This window comes from Anser cygnoides, unplaced genomic scaffold (assembly GCF_040182565.1).
Source record: "Anser cygnoides isolate HZ-2024a breed goose unplaced genomic scaffold, Taihu_goose_T2T_genome scaffold_45_1, whole genome shotgun sequence".
Lineage (NCBI taxonomy): Eukaryota > Metazoa > Chordata > Aves > Anseriformes > Anatidae > Anser > Anser cygnoides.
Genome location: NW_027103069.1, coordinates 174,008 through 190,310, shown reverse-complemented (window position 1 = coordinate 190,310; position 16,303 = coordinate 174,008). Strand labels below are relative to the sequence as shown.

Below are 16,303 nucleotides of genomic sequence, written 5' to 3'. Positions count from 1 at the left end.
CATACTCTGTGTCTGTGTAACTAGACTGACAGACTTTGTGACTTTTTTTGGCCACATGTTCTTTTCCATATTCTATATCTTATTTCTGTCTATAGCCAAGTTTTTTCGTAGGAGGTTCAGAGCAAATTCTGTTGAAATGTGAGTGATAAGAGTCTTGCTGACTGTGCATAAGCTGTTTTGTTCAGCTTGGCTGCAATTGCAACTCATGTTAGTGAATTTCAGTTAACTTTCATATAAATAGTATGCTGCTTAAACTTCTGACTCTTTAAAGAGTGTAGTTACTTAGCCCCATGAGAATAAGGATTTGTACTTCTGCATGGTTTATTTAACATACTTTTGTTTTTCTTTGTGACATTTTGCATAGATTACAAGGAGAGCCTATAGTTTATAGTAGAAACTTCTCAGGTGCCCTCTAGTCTTTGGCAGCCGATCTTGTTTCAAGTTGCAACATGTTTTTGTTTTGGAATACTATAAATTCACGAAAACTGACCCATTATGCCATAATTACTCTTTCTGAAGCAACAAATCTTTTCTGATTACGTAAAATTCTTTGGCTAATATTACATGGTGTTCTGTACTTAATCTCGTCTTCTTTCCCTTGTCACTTTACCACAAGTGAGCAAGTTCCTACTTAAAATTGTCTTGCAACATTTCCCAAATATATATTCTTGTTCAGTCTCTTACAGGCAAGCAGAGTGCTTATACCACTAATTGAAACTAAAATAAATCTATTGTTACTGTCACATCACTGTTCAGGCTTACAACTTCAGTCTCTCTGCTCTTTCCCCTGCTCTTTATGCTTTTGCTAATGTTTAGTATTTTTCTCTGTAAACAAACAAACAAAAAGAATAAAAAATAATTGTTTTGCAATTAATTGTAATAATGAATGATCCGGGCAACAGTAAAAAAAAATACCAAAAAAAGTCTGTTCTATGCTTCATAATTACAACAAAATCATTCCTCCTCCTGCTTATTTTGCCTCCCTCTGTCCAATATGCTGTTATGTTTTCACAGCTTTCTCTTTTGAAAACTCAATCTCATCTACCTTGCAGGAATCATCATTACTGCTCTTACTATTCTCTCCTATAATCCTCCCAGGCTGTCCAAGATAACCCTTCTTATACTACCACTTTTCTTGTGGTATTGTCTTCAATAACATTAGACTTGCCTTCTTTATTGTAATACTGCTTTGAAACTCTAGTAGGCCTTTTAAAAAAATAAACCAAAAATGTTTGGGTGGGTTCAAAACAAAGAAGCAAAGAAACAAACAACAACAACAACAAAAATCAATAAAGCAGTGTGCTTTTTATCCTCAGATGTTATCTCAGTTGTGTATCCTACAAGTGCCTTGACTGTATTAATTTATGTCAACATGTAGTGTTCAGATAGGTTTGTGTCTCATATAAATACACTTGTAAAATTATACAAAGGTATGCATTAAAAAAATACCCTAAGCCTTTATTTTGTTAACTTACACTACTTTAATATAGAAAATAACTGCAGATATAAAGTGTCATGTCTAGTATATTAGGTAAACATTTGTTTTTAATTCTCTTACAGGGTGGGGAAAAAAGGGAAAAGACACTCAGAAGATGACCAGTGCAGATGATCTCCTTTGCCACCACATTCAAAGCCAAGAAAAGAAATAAAAATCAGGGTTTTGGAAAAATCTATGTATTTGTTGTACAAATTGCAATTACTAGTATGACTATCATTCTGAATAATTGACTAACATTCTGAATAATTGTTTCACATTCTGTTAAAGAAAAAATAGAAAGCTAATATACTAGCAGAGCTCAAACTTCAATTGTAATGCCATAAGAAGTTCTGTATCATTCAATAAAACTTGTTCTTCAATTTGTATGCTTGAATTCTTGCTTTCTTAACATTTCTTAAAATTTCTCAATTAATAAGACTTCTTCATTTAATGACTATCAAGATTGGGGGTTGGAACTATATGGTCTTTAAGGTCCTTTCCAACCCAAGCCATTCTATGATTCTGATGCAAATGTAGTAGTATGCAAATGGTGAAAGCTTCAACAAACCAAAACTAAAAATGCGGCAGCTCATGCAAAGCCATTTTGCTGTGGCTGAATCTGAATCTAATCAATGTCAATAGTCATTATTTCTTTTCCCTGTATAGCACATCTGTATACTTTTATTTTCATTGTGTGTATATACATGAGTTTTAGTTGCAAGATGCAGAAGCTAGCACATGCAACTACCATGTAAAAAGATCTTTTCTACTTTTTAGCTCTGAAAAATGCCGTGTCCTGCCTCAGAGCATGCTCAGTAGTAAATAGTTCATCTTGTGCTGCGACAAAATTCAAATTTTTTTGCCCTGTGTGTACTGTCAGTAAATGTGATATGGCCATGAAAATGCACAATTTGTGCAGCACTGAATGTGGTACTAAATCCTGGGATATTATTTATATTGAAATAGTTGTTAAAGGGAGCATTACAGAGAACAAATAGGAGCTGCCTGACTTAAAATGGATTAGCAAATCCCTATGAGTTACCTGTGCAGTCATCAGAGAACGCAGAAGTAGGAAAGAAAGAAACAGAGAAGAGAATAAGGAGGAAACCTAGCAGGCAGCTAAGCACCACACAGCCGCTTGCTCACTCACTTCCCCCCGCCTTAGTGGGATAGGGGAAAGAATTAAAAAAGGTAAAAGTGTGATGTTATAAATGACTGAGTCCCAAATAGGACTGCAATCAAAGTTTACAATTTATTAAACGAATAGAGGCAAGCAAACAGTGCTGGGTGCGCCGGGAGTCTCTGCTCCACCAAGACGCACACCCGTTACGTAAGATGGCTGATTTTTATGCTCCTAGGCTAATACATATTCATTACTACTTCTAGAAGAGGCAGGGTTATTATAATTGGTTTCCCGAATCCGAAGTCCTCCCAGGTGCGCCTGCGTATCAGTCTCTGGTGGTCTCTCGGGGGTCGCTCGGGCTGAAGGCTCATGGTCTTCCTCCTTATTTGGTAGTCTCTTGGCCGGATGTCAGAAGCTACTGCACGTCCCATGCAGAGTCAGCAGTTTTTCCTCTAAAAAATCCCTTTGTTCTCTTATCGCCTAAACCCGGGCCTCAATGTTAACCCTTCAAATCCCTTAGTGACACGAATTGATGGACCATTTCGTACAGTGAGAACTCGTGGGGTGAGATAAAGACAGTTTAACAAGAGAGAAAGGGAGGGAAGAAAAAACAAACAAACAAAAAAAAAACACTAAATGATGCACAATGCAATTGCTCACCACCAGCCGATTGATACCCAGCCAGACCCCTATCAATGGCAGCCACCCCAGCCAACGTCTCCCAGTTTTATGGTTGAGCATGATGTCATATGGTATGGAACATCCCTTTGGCCAGCTTGAGTCAGCTGTCCTGGTTCTGTCCCCTCCCAGCTCCTTGTACACCCCCAGCCTCCTCACCGGCAGGGCAGTATGAGAAGCAAAAGGCAGTTTATGATCTGTCTTTATATAGGTTCTGAGGCTGTATATAGTTTTTCTCCCTCTTCTTTTTAAAGATGAAAGCTATACAGGACACAACATGGCTTTGATATTTCATACAAAGTCATTGTGCATTATAGTATATGTAAGCAATAATGTAATTATATGTAGGACATCAACACATTAATATTGTAAACTTCATAATAACGTTTTTAATACATCTACTTAGAATTTCAATGTACTGAAATCATTTATCTATATCTGAAAATAAATTTAAATCTTCCAAGCAAACTTAAGGAACTACTTAGAAATGTCTTTTTAAGATTTAAATCTTCAAACTACCACCTCTGGCGCGCAAGCGCACGGAGGGTAACTCCACATCTGGGGAGACAACTCCCCTTTCTAGTAACTTCCCTGATTTGGGGCGTCATCAGTGTGCGTCGCGACTGAGCTGAGTTGTTTCTGGTCGCCGCTTTGGGAGTGAGGTTGTGTCGCGTAGGACTCGTTTGGAAGTGCGTGGTTGAGCGAGTTAGGCCCCACCCGTCATGTCGGAGAGCGCGGAGAGCCCTGTGGGGGCCCATACTCCTCCTGAGTCCTCTGCTCAGGGTTCCACTGCTGCTGAGCCGCGGATCATCAGAGTCACAGTGAAGACCCCCAAGGAGAAGGAGGAGTTTGCAGTGTCCGAGACCAGCAACATCCAGCAGGTGAGAGGCTTGGGGGCGGCGGGGGAGGGGAGAGGGGGGGCGGCGGGGGAAGAGGGGGGAGGCGGGGGAAGAGGGGGGAGGCGGGCGGCGGGGTGCAGCCCTGCCCTGCCCGGGGTAAGAGCCCTCGCCTGTGGTTTCTACTTCTCGCATTGTAGGGTGGAGAGGGTCCTTCGCGATGACAAAGCAGCTCCATCTTATCCAAGCTGTTATCGGCGCTGTTGGGTGAGCACCGGGGCTGGCCCGGCCTTGCGGAGTGTGCTGCTAACTGAGGCTAGTGGGAGTGGTGAAGAAACCTGCTGCTTTGTTTCCACCACGACTCCTCTTCTTCCTGTTGCGATGCTGAGAGCTGGCCTTGGGAAGTGGACGTAGCTTCTTTTCTAAATTCTGAGTTGTCCTGCTGAGCTGACTCAGTTTGACAGTAGGAGGCTTGTTAGCTAACTAGTGCAACTGTAGAAAACATAGTACTGTCATGTATGTGATTGCATATAGTGACAATATATTTTTTTTAAATCTAAAACTGACTAGAAACAGCGAGTAGGTTATGGCAAACATCTCAGTTTTAGAAAAGCCATGTCTTCAGACCTTATATAACTTCCACTACAAATAGCACAGCTTGTTCTCTGTTCAGTTTTTAGGGTCTGATAACTCTGAATTGTTAGGGTTTTTGTTCTGCGTTTTTATGGAAGTTAGTGTCCAGTTATGCCTTTGGCTCAAGAGAAACAGTGGCACCTACTGAATCATTGACGCTATTTCCTGCAACACTTATGTTTTCTTTGGAGGCTTTCCATGTGAATATTGACCAAGACTTAATTTGTTTGGGGGCTACAAAACAGAAAAGGTGCAGTAAACGCTGGTGTTTCTTACAAGTTTTTACTCTTGGGGCAGTTCAAGATTCAAGCTTTCTTTTTTATGCCAATATTTGGCTTATAAGTGTTCCAGACATGTTTCACTGGTCTGCTCTCCACCTGCCAGATAGGTGAGATTACTCTTCTTGTCTTCACTGGTCGTTTGGCAGCTGCAGTATTGCATGGTATCTGCTACTCTGTAAGCTTAATTTCTAGGCTTTTCTACCAAAGCTGAAATTGTTGTCTGCTTTTGATTTTGTCCACTGTATTCCCAGCAATCTCAATCTGAAATGGGCACTTTTTCACTTCTCTGATCTTCATAGACTTGTGAATAGCATCGATGTAGCTGTTATAAAATTCTTTGTAGTTACTTAAAAACAAAAAAAAAGAACCCCGTATGCTGGATATAACTTAAGGATCGCATTTGTCCTGAAAAACTGTTTGATCGCAATAAGACTGAGTACTGCAGGAATTATAAACAAATTCACTTAAGATGTAAATTTTATAATGTATCTAACCTTAATAAGACGATTTCAAATGTGAATCCCAATGGTAATTTCAGGTTTGTCTAGTAGACAGTTGTCTTAAAACTGAAGAAATAGTTAAACAAGCTAACAAAACTGTAATTCTTTATTGAAACCAGTCATAAAAATTAATGATTAATATAATGTATTGCTTTAAAATAATTATAGACAATGAAGACATCTTAAACTTTAAACATTTTATTGGTATCCATTTGAGGTAATATTAACAGGTTAGACTTGCAGTTGAATTTCCATTACTGTGAAGTAAGACTGCTGTTGTCCCTGTGGGCCCTCCATTTGCATTGATTTCCCAGACCAAGTTACAGATAGTACAAAAAATTGCAGGACTTACAGTCTCTGTAGTGTGACTAGTATTGGCTATTTTTCTTAAAATGTCAAAATAATGTGTTAATAATAAGCATCAACTATAGATGTGATATTTCTAGAGCTAGCCCAGAAAATATGTTAGCCTCAAATAAGAAACAAATTGAGTGTCTGTTCAAATGTATCTGGGATCAGCAAGTGAACTGTTCTGTTGGTATAGGCAAGCCAGCAATGTCTGCCTTATTTGCAGGTGAGTTCAGGACTTTTTTTTCCACACAACTGAATGACTTGTATTTTGCTGTATGTTCCTGTAGCTAATATTACGGCTTAGTGACTTGGCTTGTTTTTGTTTACAGTCATTTCAGGATACTGCCAGAACAAAACCGTAAGATTTTAAAGTAAATAGGTTATTGAGGCTAAATTTAGGGCTACAAAAATGTATTTTATATTGCTTCATTGACTGTAAGCCAGGTTTGCAGCTGTTCAAAGTTGATGAATTTTTTCATCTGTTTGAAGACTTCAGCAACATAGTTTGTTATTGCTGACCTACGCTGTTCCTCCAGAACAGGCAGTATGCGTAGGTTAGAATGGAAAAGAACACACAAGTCAAGCACCAAGCCACTGTAGGAGGTGAGTTGATTGTGTCACCCATATGTCTTTATTTTCTGTGGTACAGCTTGGTTCAGTATTAGGATAAGGACCAAATATTTGCTTACTTGATTTGGGAAGATACTGAACTTACAGGCCCATACACTGTTCTGTATAAAGACTTGTATTCATGATAGGTAAGGATGAATACCTATAAGCCTGCTGATTTGAAATACACAGGAGACTTCAGCTCAGTTAGCTCTGTTTATCTTTCTTCATGTATTCATGACAACACAGTCTGTGCGATTCCTTGTGTAGTAGGTTTGACTTAACAGTGTGTTTTTTAGAATCATAGAATCATTAAGGTTGGAAAAGACCTCCAAGATCATCTGGTCCCAACCATCCCTCTACCACCAATATCACCCACTAAACCGTGTCCCTAAGTACCATGTCCAACCTTTCCTTAAACACCCCCAGGGACAGTGACTCCATCACCTCCCTGGGCAACCCATTCCAATGCCTGACTATGCTTTCTGAGGAAAAAATGTCCTCTAATTTCCAACCTAAACCTCCCCTGGTGCAACTTGAGGCCATTCCCTCTAGTCCTATCGCTGGTTATCTGGGAGAAGAGGCCGACCACCCTCTCCCCACAACTTTGTTTCAGGTAGTTATAGTGAGCAATAAGGTCTCCCCTGAGCCTCCTCTTCCCCAGACTAAACAACACCAGTTCACTCAACTGCTCCTCATAGGACTTGTGTTCCAGGCCCTTCACCAGCTTTGTAGCCCTTCTCTGGATGCGCTTCAGGGCCTCGATGTCCTTCTTGTAGTGAGGGGCCCAAAAGTGAACACAGTACTCAAGGTGTGGCCTCAGGAGAGCAGAGTACAGGGGGACAATCACCTCCCTGGTTGTTGTGGTTTTAACCCAGCTGGCAGCTAAACACCACACAGCCATTTGCTCACCCTCCCCCCTCCCTCTCTGGGATGGGGGAGAGAAACAAGAAAACTGAAGCCTGTGGGTTGAGATAGAGAGAGTTTATTAGGACAGAAAATATAATACTAATAATACGCACAAAACAAGTGATGCGCAATGCAATTGCTCCCCACCTGCTGACCGATGCCCAGCCTATCCCCAAGCAGCCAGCCCCCCCACCCTGGCTAGCCACCCCTATATATTGTTTAGCATGACGTCAGATGGTATGGAATACCCCTTTGGCCAGTTTGGGTCAGCTGTCCTGGGTCTGTCCCCTCCCAGCTCCTGCTGCACCCCCCAGCCTGCCCGCTGGCAGGACAGAGCGAGAAGCCGGAAAGTCCTTGGCTTGGTGTAAGCACTGCTCTGCAACAATTAAAACATCAGCATGTTATCAGCACTCTTCTCATCCTAATCCAAAACATAGCACCCTACCAGCTACTAGGAGGAAAATAAACTCTATCCTAGCTAAAACCAGGACATATATCTACCCCTTATTCCATACCATTAATGTCATGCTCAGATTACACCCTTTCCAATACATTCCAATTGACCACCATTTTCATTATATAGGATGTTCACTGAGTTTGCGTAGTCCATGACTGACTTCAGGCTCCATCTGTCATTGCAGTCTTTCAGGGCAGAAGAGATGGTGTGTGATGTTGGATTGTCATACATTGAAGCCCGTTCTCGTTCCATCACATCACTTTGCATGTCCAATTCTATCAAAATTCATTCATCAGTATCTGCGTAGTTGTTACTGTGATACCATTAACAGGACATTGACATATAGGAATCATGGTAGTGATGACATACAGTATTATATAATAATTAACATAACGCAATTCAACTCATGGGTTATTCTCACCCAGTATTAAATCCCCTTGGGGTACACACCAGACCTCCCCATTCTTTTGCATTACCCACCAAGTGCATCCAGGTCCCTGAGCAAAAGCAATCCCACGAATGGGTTTGCCTTTTCCTGAGGCAGGAGTAGCCCAGACTGTCTTCCCCAGCATGTTTCTTACGTGCAGTACAGGAACTTTATCCCCTTCTACAGTATGTAACAGGTTTGATGGGGCAGGTCCAGCTCGGTTGGCAGATCCCCTAGTATTGACTAACCAGGTGGCCTTTGCCAAATGCGTATCCCAATTTTTGAATGTCCCAGCACCCATTGCTTTCAGTGTAGTCTTTAACAGTCCATTGTATCGCTCAACTTTCCCGGAGGCTGGTGCATGATAGGGAATGTGATACACCCACTCAATACCACGTTCTTTGGCCCAAGTGTCTATAAGGTTCTTATATAAGGTTCTGGCATGGGGCACAGGATATGTTTCCAGCCATCCGGTGGTTGCTTCCACCATTGTAAGTATGTGGCGCTTGCCGTTGCGGGTTTGAGGGAGTGTGATGTAATCAATCTGCCAGGCCTCTCCATATTTATATTTCAGCCATTGTCCTCCATACCAAAGAGGCTTTGACCATTTGGCTTGCTTGATTGCAGCACATGTTTCACAGTCATGAATAACCTGTGCTATAGTGTCCATGGTCAGGTCCACCCCTCGATCACGAGCCCATCTGTATGTTGCATCCCTGCCTTGATGGCCTGAGGTGTCATGGGCCCGTCGAGCTATAAATAATTCACCCTTATGTTGCCAGTCCAGGTCCACCTGAGCCACTTCAATCTTAGCAGCCTGATCCACCTGCTGGTTGTTCTGATGTTCTTCAGTAGCCCGATTCTTGGGCACATGAACATCTACATGGCATACCTTTACAACCAGGTTCTCTACCCGGGCAGCAATATCTTGCCACAATGCAGCAGCCCAGATGGGTTTGCCCCTGCGCTCCCAGTTGCTCTGCTGCCATTGCTGTAACCACCCCCACAGGGCATTTGGTACCATCCATGAATCAGTATAGAGATAGAGAACTGGCCACTTTTCTCGTTCAGCAATATCTAAAGCCAGCTGGATGGCTTTCACTTCTGCAAACTGACTCGATTTACCTTCTCCCTCAGCAGCTTCTGCAATTCGTCGTGTAGGACTCCATACAGCAGCCTTCCATCCTTCTTCCATCCCCAGAAGGGTCCTCTGAGAGACCCGGCAAGGTAGACAACTGTTTCATGTCCTCTGTCTCTAAGGCAGCTATGCCAGAAGCCCACTGGAAACCTTTTGGGTCCTTGAAATATCCTCTTCTCAAATAGTGTATGCCAAGGATGCACGGAGCATCCGGGCCAGTCACAATACGGTGCTTTTCCCACTCATTCCCGGTTAGACTCACTTCAGCCTCCAATACAGTTAACTGCTGGGATCCCCCCATCACCCCATAAATACGGATGGGCTCTGGCCCTTTATAGCTTGATGGCATTAGATTACATTGTGCACCAGTGTCTACTGAAGCCTTATACTTCTGTGCATCTGACGTGCCAGGCCATCGAATCCACACAGTCCAATAAACTCGATTGTCCCTTTCCTCCCCCTGGCTGGAGGCAGGGCCCCTCTAGTCCTGGTCAGAATCTTCGTTTCTGTGTTTAAAGGACTGCCTGCGGGAAGTTGGAGCAGCAAACTTTTCAGAGAACCCCTTTTTCCCGATTGTTTTCTTTTGCAACTCATGTACCCGTCCCTCTAGGGTCGCGGTAGATTTTCCATCCCATTTTCTCATGTCCTCTCCATGGTCACGTAGGTAAAACCACAGGGTGGCGTGGGGTGTGTACCCACCATATTATCTTCCTTGCACGGATGAACGCTTACCCCTAATAGCTGAGACACTGGTTTGTACAGGTGGGGAGGAAAATAAACTCTCTTTAAGTTGGTGGACTTCTTCAGAGAGTTTCTCCACAGCTGAGACACAGGCCTGTAGGGAAGTGGAGAGACTTTCTTCATACTGCCGGAGCTGTTTAGCCACTTCATCCACTGTGGGTTCCTCCTCCTCTTTCCAGGCCATTATTGCCAATGAGCTGGCATATGATGATGGTGCACTCCTTACAAACTTCCGCCACATGGACTTCATCTGGATCTGTGGATATTTGTGCATTGTCTAGGTCCTCATAAATCACCTCCCGTATGGCTAATTCCCTCAGGTACTGGATTCCCTTCTCCATGGTGGTCCACTTGCCTGGTAGACATACAAGTTCTTCCTTGAAGGGATACCTTTCCTGCACAGCTGACAGGAGACACCTCCAGAGGCTGTAAGGTCGTACTCCATCTCCAGTTGCTTTGTCAATGCCTGCATTTCTAGCAAGGGATCCCAGGCGCCTGGCTTCCCTGCCCTCTAATTCCACACAATTGGCTCCGGTGTCCCAGCACCGGAGCAGCCAGGTGACAAGCTGCTCACCTATACAGCAACTGAAATCTTTTTGCACATCTCATAGCTCACACTCGTATAGGTTTCGGCTAGATACCGCTATTTTTTCGACATCCTCATCTTCATCCTCCTGCTCCTCTGATGGCCCAGCCTCGTCTTCTCTATACTTAGACCTAGCAGAAGACTGTCTGCGTTCCAAACGACCTGAATCTATATACCATTTTCTCATCTTGGTTATGGGTGCAACCGACACTGGTACAGTTTGTTTCCCTGGCTCAGCCTTGGGGCCCGTTTTAGGGCTTGGAGTGGCCGCTGGCTCTGTCTCAGAGGTTGAAGTGGCCGCTGGGTCTGTCACTGGGGTTATATTGGCATTGAGTGCAGCTCGGTAAGCATAGGCCAAGCCCCAGCATGTTGCAGTGATTTCTTTATGTCTGGTACTGCCAGGGTGATGACACCTTTTTCAAGCACTCTACCAGTTTTTTTAGGATTTTTCAGTTGTTCGGGGGTAAATTTCCAAAGCACTGGAGGTGCCCACTGCTCTAGATGCCTGCCCATATCCTCCCACTCTCCCTGCCACTCATAACTATCCTGCCTCAGGACAGATCTCTGGATGACACTCTTAAGTATTTGTTTAACCTTAGACAAAACCTGAAGTGCATTCAGGAGACATAGCAATGAGAACATGCTGGTCTGAACATCCCAAGGATATTCAAAGTTCTGGAAAGCTACCGTAACTCGCCTGGAGGAGAAGAAAGGGAGAGTGAACAAATGGGAAAAAACATCTTCCCCTGACCCCTCCATAGACTGGCTCCCTGAAGAAAAAGCATGAAAGGTGTAATTATTAACAGTTTCTGAGGTAGGGTTCCCAAAGTATGGAGTTGATGACAATGCTGAGTACAAATACCAGATTAGTCTCATGGCCGGTAATTTTATCATATCGTAAGCCAGTGTTACACAGTACAGCAAAATAATAACCTTGTACCAACCCCCAGAAGTGATAAGTAATACGACAGGGAACGTATGCAGTAAGTCATGTGCTATATAACTGAATTCGGAAAACAGGCACAGCATACTTGAGATCACAAAAATCGGCATTGTGATTAGTAACTATTAAGATTCTGATAAGCATTACATCAGTTTGTTTTAACACACTCTTGTCAAATCTGTCGTTATCTCAACCATTCGTGCCCCACGTTGGGCGCCTAAAGGACTGTTGTGATTTTAACCCGGCTGGCAGCTAAACACCACACAACCGTTCGCTCACCCTCCCCCTTCCCTCTCTGGGGTGGGGGAGAGAAACGAGAAAACTGAAGCCTGTGGGTTGAGATAGAGACAGTTTATTAGGACAGAAAATATAATACTAATAATACGCACAAAACAAGTGATGCGCAATGCAATTGCTCCCCACCCGTTGACCGATGCCCAGCCTATCCCTGAGCAGCCGGCCCCCCACCCTGGCTAGCCACCCCTATATATTGTTTAGCATGACGTCAGATGGTATGGAATACCCCTTTGGCCAGTTTGGGTCAGCTGTCCTGGGTCTGTCCCCTCCCAGCTCCTGCTGCACCCTCAGCCTGCTCGCTGGCAGGACAGAGCGAGAAGCCGGAAAGTCCTTGGCTTGGTGTAAGCACTGCTCTGCAACAATTAAAACATCAGCATGTTATCAGCACTCTTCTCATCCTAATCTAAAACATAGCACCCTACCAGCTACTAGGAGGAAAATAAACTCTATCCTAGCTAAAACCAGGACACTGGTCCTGCTGGCTACACTATTGCTGATGCAAGCCAGGATGCCATTGGCCTTCTTGGCTGCCTGGGCACTCTGCTGGCTCATGTTCAGGCGAACGTTGACCAGCACCCCCAGATCCTTTTCCTCTGCACAGCTTTCCAGCCACTCTGCCCCAAGCCTGTAGCGTTGCATGGGGTTGTTGTGACCAAAGTTCAGGACCCCGCACTTAGCCATGTTGAACCTCATCCCACTGGCTTCTGCCCATCAGTCCAACCTATCCAGGTCCCTCTGCAGGGCCTTCCTACCCTCTGGCAGATCGATACTTCCCCCCAACTTGGTGTCATCTGCAAATTTACTGAGGGTGCACTCAATTCCCTCATCCAAATTGTCAGTGAAGATATTAAAGAGGATGGGCCCCAACACTGCCCCCTGGGGAACACCACTCATGACTGGTCGCCAGCTGGATTTCACTCCATTCACCACTGCTTTCTGGGCCAGGCTGTCAAGCCAGTTTTTAATTCAGCAAAGAGCGTACCTGTTTAGTAAAACTCAGACACAGAGAGAGCAGTCATGTTACAGGCTACTCATACATTTCTATGTATGAATCTTTTCTTAGTGAGTGACTTGAATTGAGTGCTGAGGTGTTGGAATAGGTTATGTTAAAAGCAATTTTACTCTTCTTTTATTCTTTTTACCCTGTATCTTTTAATATGAACATATCAGCGTTTACAGAGTTGAAGATTTTGTTGTAATTGATTCAGAGTTACCATCCACCAACATATATGCAGGCTGCAAGATATCAAATTATGCATTTTATGAAAGCTGCAACTCCAAAACTGAATAACATAGCTTGCTTTATACTCTTAATTATTAAGCCAGCAGAGTTTGGTTATAGCAACTATGCAATATTAATCTTAGAAGCTTGCAGTTCTTGCAGAGAATCCTACGTTTATCTGAAAATTTCAGGGTAATGTCCATTTGGAAAACTTAGTAAAATCAAGTTTCGTTCATATAACCGTAGAAAATGTTTTTCAATTTTGTTTTCTCCGTTTTTATTTAACTTCAACCGTTTAATGGAATCTTTCTTCAGTGAGAAATATAGTTTTCAGTAGTAATAGATATTGTCAGTTTGTAGTATATTCTTTAATTATATACCTGAAAATTCTACTTTCTGTACTACACTGAATTATAAATAAACTTATCTACTGAATTGTGTGTAAATGTATGTGCAGTGTGTTGGGATTCTGTTCATTTACAAATGGAGATCTGGTTAGAATTGTATTCTCTGTTTAAAATTTGAACGAAGATTATCATTTAAATCCATAAATCAGTGAACTGCTATTCCTATTAAAATATATAGTTGAAAGTTTAAGTCATCAAGGGTATGTTTCTATGATTTTATGACTTGAAACAACAGTTCTGAACAAGATTTTATTTTTTTTTCAAATGATGTTGTAGTAGAACAGTGATTTGAGAAACTGTGGGAACTGTAAAATTCTGTCCTCTAGATATAAACCCTTGCTTTAATGTCCCCAACACTGTGCTCAAAAGAGAGTTTGGTTTGGGAAGAGTCAGGAACTTCATTGTTGTTTTTTTTTTTTATTGTCATCTAGATAAAGGTTATAACTCTAGTATTTTCAAAGCAGTCACAGTTTTAGAGGCCTGCTTTACATTGTTTTCAGTGGGAGTTGGATGTTTAATTCCATGGGGCCTCTTTTGGCCTACTGTAATCTGATTTTGAAGTGTCTCATATTAAACCAAGGTTGAGAGAAATTGAGAAAATCTCTTAATTCGTTTTCTTTAACAGCATTTTGTCATGTGAATGGGCACTAATGCCATCAAAAACAGGAACTATTGTAGCATACTGTGGGGCAGCAGAAAGCTTTTGAATCATTATATAGTGGTAACATCAAAAGATGACAGTTTGGGTTTTAAGACTTTTTTTTTTTTTTTTTTTTACACTTAGGATAATTTGGCCTAGGAGGGTCCTGTAAAAAAAATAGGACCTTTATATCCATAAAAATATCAGATATTTAAGTTAATGTTTGAAGAATGGATCTGTTCTGCAAAATGGCTGTATGAAATAGTCTCCTTTTTAGTCAGCTGTTATACTTCATGTGTATGAAAAGATATTGGCTTTATTCAGTGACAAAATGTTTGCTAAAACTAGCTGAACTATGAGAGTGCAAGTTGAATTCTCACTTTTTTTTTTTCAGAACTGGGCATCAATAGAGTGCATCACCTATGCTTGTCAAAACCTTTAGAGATGATCAAGTTGAGCAGGTGTAATAAGTTTTAACTTAATTTGTGGAGCTTGCTCTCTTCTGTTACTGTTGAACAAAAGAGCAGAGTTTTGTTAGAGTATTGGGTTTTGTGAATTTGAAGATATTTGGCATGGAAGTCATTGAGAGCGTAAACAAAATTGTTTGAGTGCTGCTAAAAACATTCTCAAGGTGAAAAATTATTCTGTCCTGTAAAAATAAAATAGTTAATTTGTTTCTGTTAACTCTAAATGTTTTAAATTAAAAAAAAATGAAATGGTAATCCAGGCAAGGCACTTCAACTTTCAACAAAAACAAAACAAACAAAAAAAAACCACAGGAAAACCAACTTGTATTGAAAATGTTTTTCAGGATTTTTTTAGTACAGATACATAGATCATAGAATATCCCGAGTTGGAAGGGACCTGTAAGGATCATCAAGTCCAATTGCTGGACTCTCTTCCTTCAGCAAAAAGTGTGCTATAGATGTGTTAATGTGTTATTGATTGTATCTTTGTTAACAATAATCAGGAGATTCATTTGCAAAATATTTTAGATGGTAACCTAGATTTTTATATGGTCTTCTGTTGTGGATGAAACATCAAACAGGTGGTTTTTGTTCATATCTTCTCATTCAGAAGCTGAAAGGTTGTGCTGAATGCAAGTGGTGCTGATGAAGAGACCTGACACTGTTTTGCAGTTCTGTTGGGCTTTTAATATAGATATGATTCAATTATACAAAGCTGTAGCTCAGCATTCACAATAGTCATTATACTGGCTGGAAAGAGATCCCTTGCACATGTGGATCATTTGCATATATTGCTATAGGAGTGTTTTGGTTTGTTTTTGTGGTCATGGTTCACAGACATATTCATTTCTTACTGTAGTACTGTTTTTACAGGTCATCTAATTACCATGGCTACATGTTACTAGAGAAAGGGAAGTGTTATATGCTTTGATACCTGTATACTGGTAACATTTAGTGTGGATAAGCTCTATGATAAGTGTCTTGTTTCCTTGACCTTGTGAATAAATACCTCTTTCTAAAAATGTGCAACAATGTTTAGGATGAAGTTGAAGTAGTCTGGACGTTGATTATACTACAGCATCGGCAATCTGATGACAACTAAGTTGTTGATAGTAAATGAGTTTGGATAAACTATGTTACTCTTTGATCTGGCACAGTATGGTAGTTCTTTATTCTTATGTGTTATCTCTGTATCAGATTATTAGGATTTCTGCTGTTTTTAATGTCACAGTGGAATGTATATTCTTAAGAATAGTTAACCGGAAAAATGTAGAATGGGAAGCAACTGCCTACACAATTTCTCTGCAGAAAAGGATCTAGAGACTATAGCTGTTAAATGAATCAACACTGTTAAACTGTGTTTTCCCCATATGGATTTTTTCACTTTTTCTTATAAATGATAATAATAGCTTTCAAGGTGTAGATTCCTTTGGTTTGAAGTATGGATAAGAATTCATATGGATTACTGTTGCTAGTTTTGATTCCTACATTACAGAAAAATATGGTTGGATTTAAAAATCTAGAGTGATGGGAATGATTTGATAGGAAAACAACCCTCAAGGAAATATTAGCCTTACTGCA

At 41.5% G+C, this 16,303-nt stretch overlaps 1 protein-coding gene across 5 annotated transcripts in view; it reads left to right on the top strand.

Moving 5' to 3' along the window:
* The first annotated feature begins 3,888 nt into the window (after nucleotides 1-3,888).
* The window catches only part of LOC136789441 (ubiquilin-1-like), a 34,640-nt gene continuing 22,225 nt past the window's right edge, over nucleotides 3,889-16,303 (top strand). For 2 of the 5 annotated variants that reach the window (XM_066989503.1, XM_066989502.1), the window contains exon 1: nucleotides 3,889-4,159. In XM_066989503.1, coding sequence (XP_066845604.1) covers nucleotides 4,001-4,159 — 159 coding nt within the window. In that variant the 5' untranslated portion in view covers nucleotides 3,889-4,000. The remainder of the gene's footprint in view (nucleotides 4,160-16,303) is intronic. The other 3 variants (XM_066989501.1, XM_066989500.1, XM_066989504.1) reach the window with 2 other exon arrangements.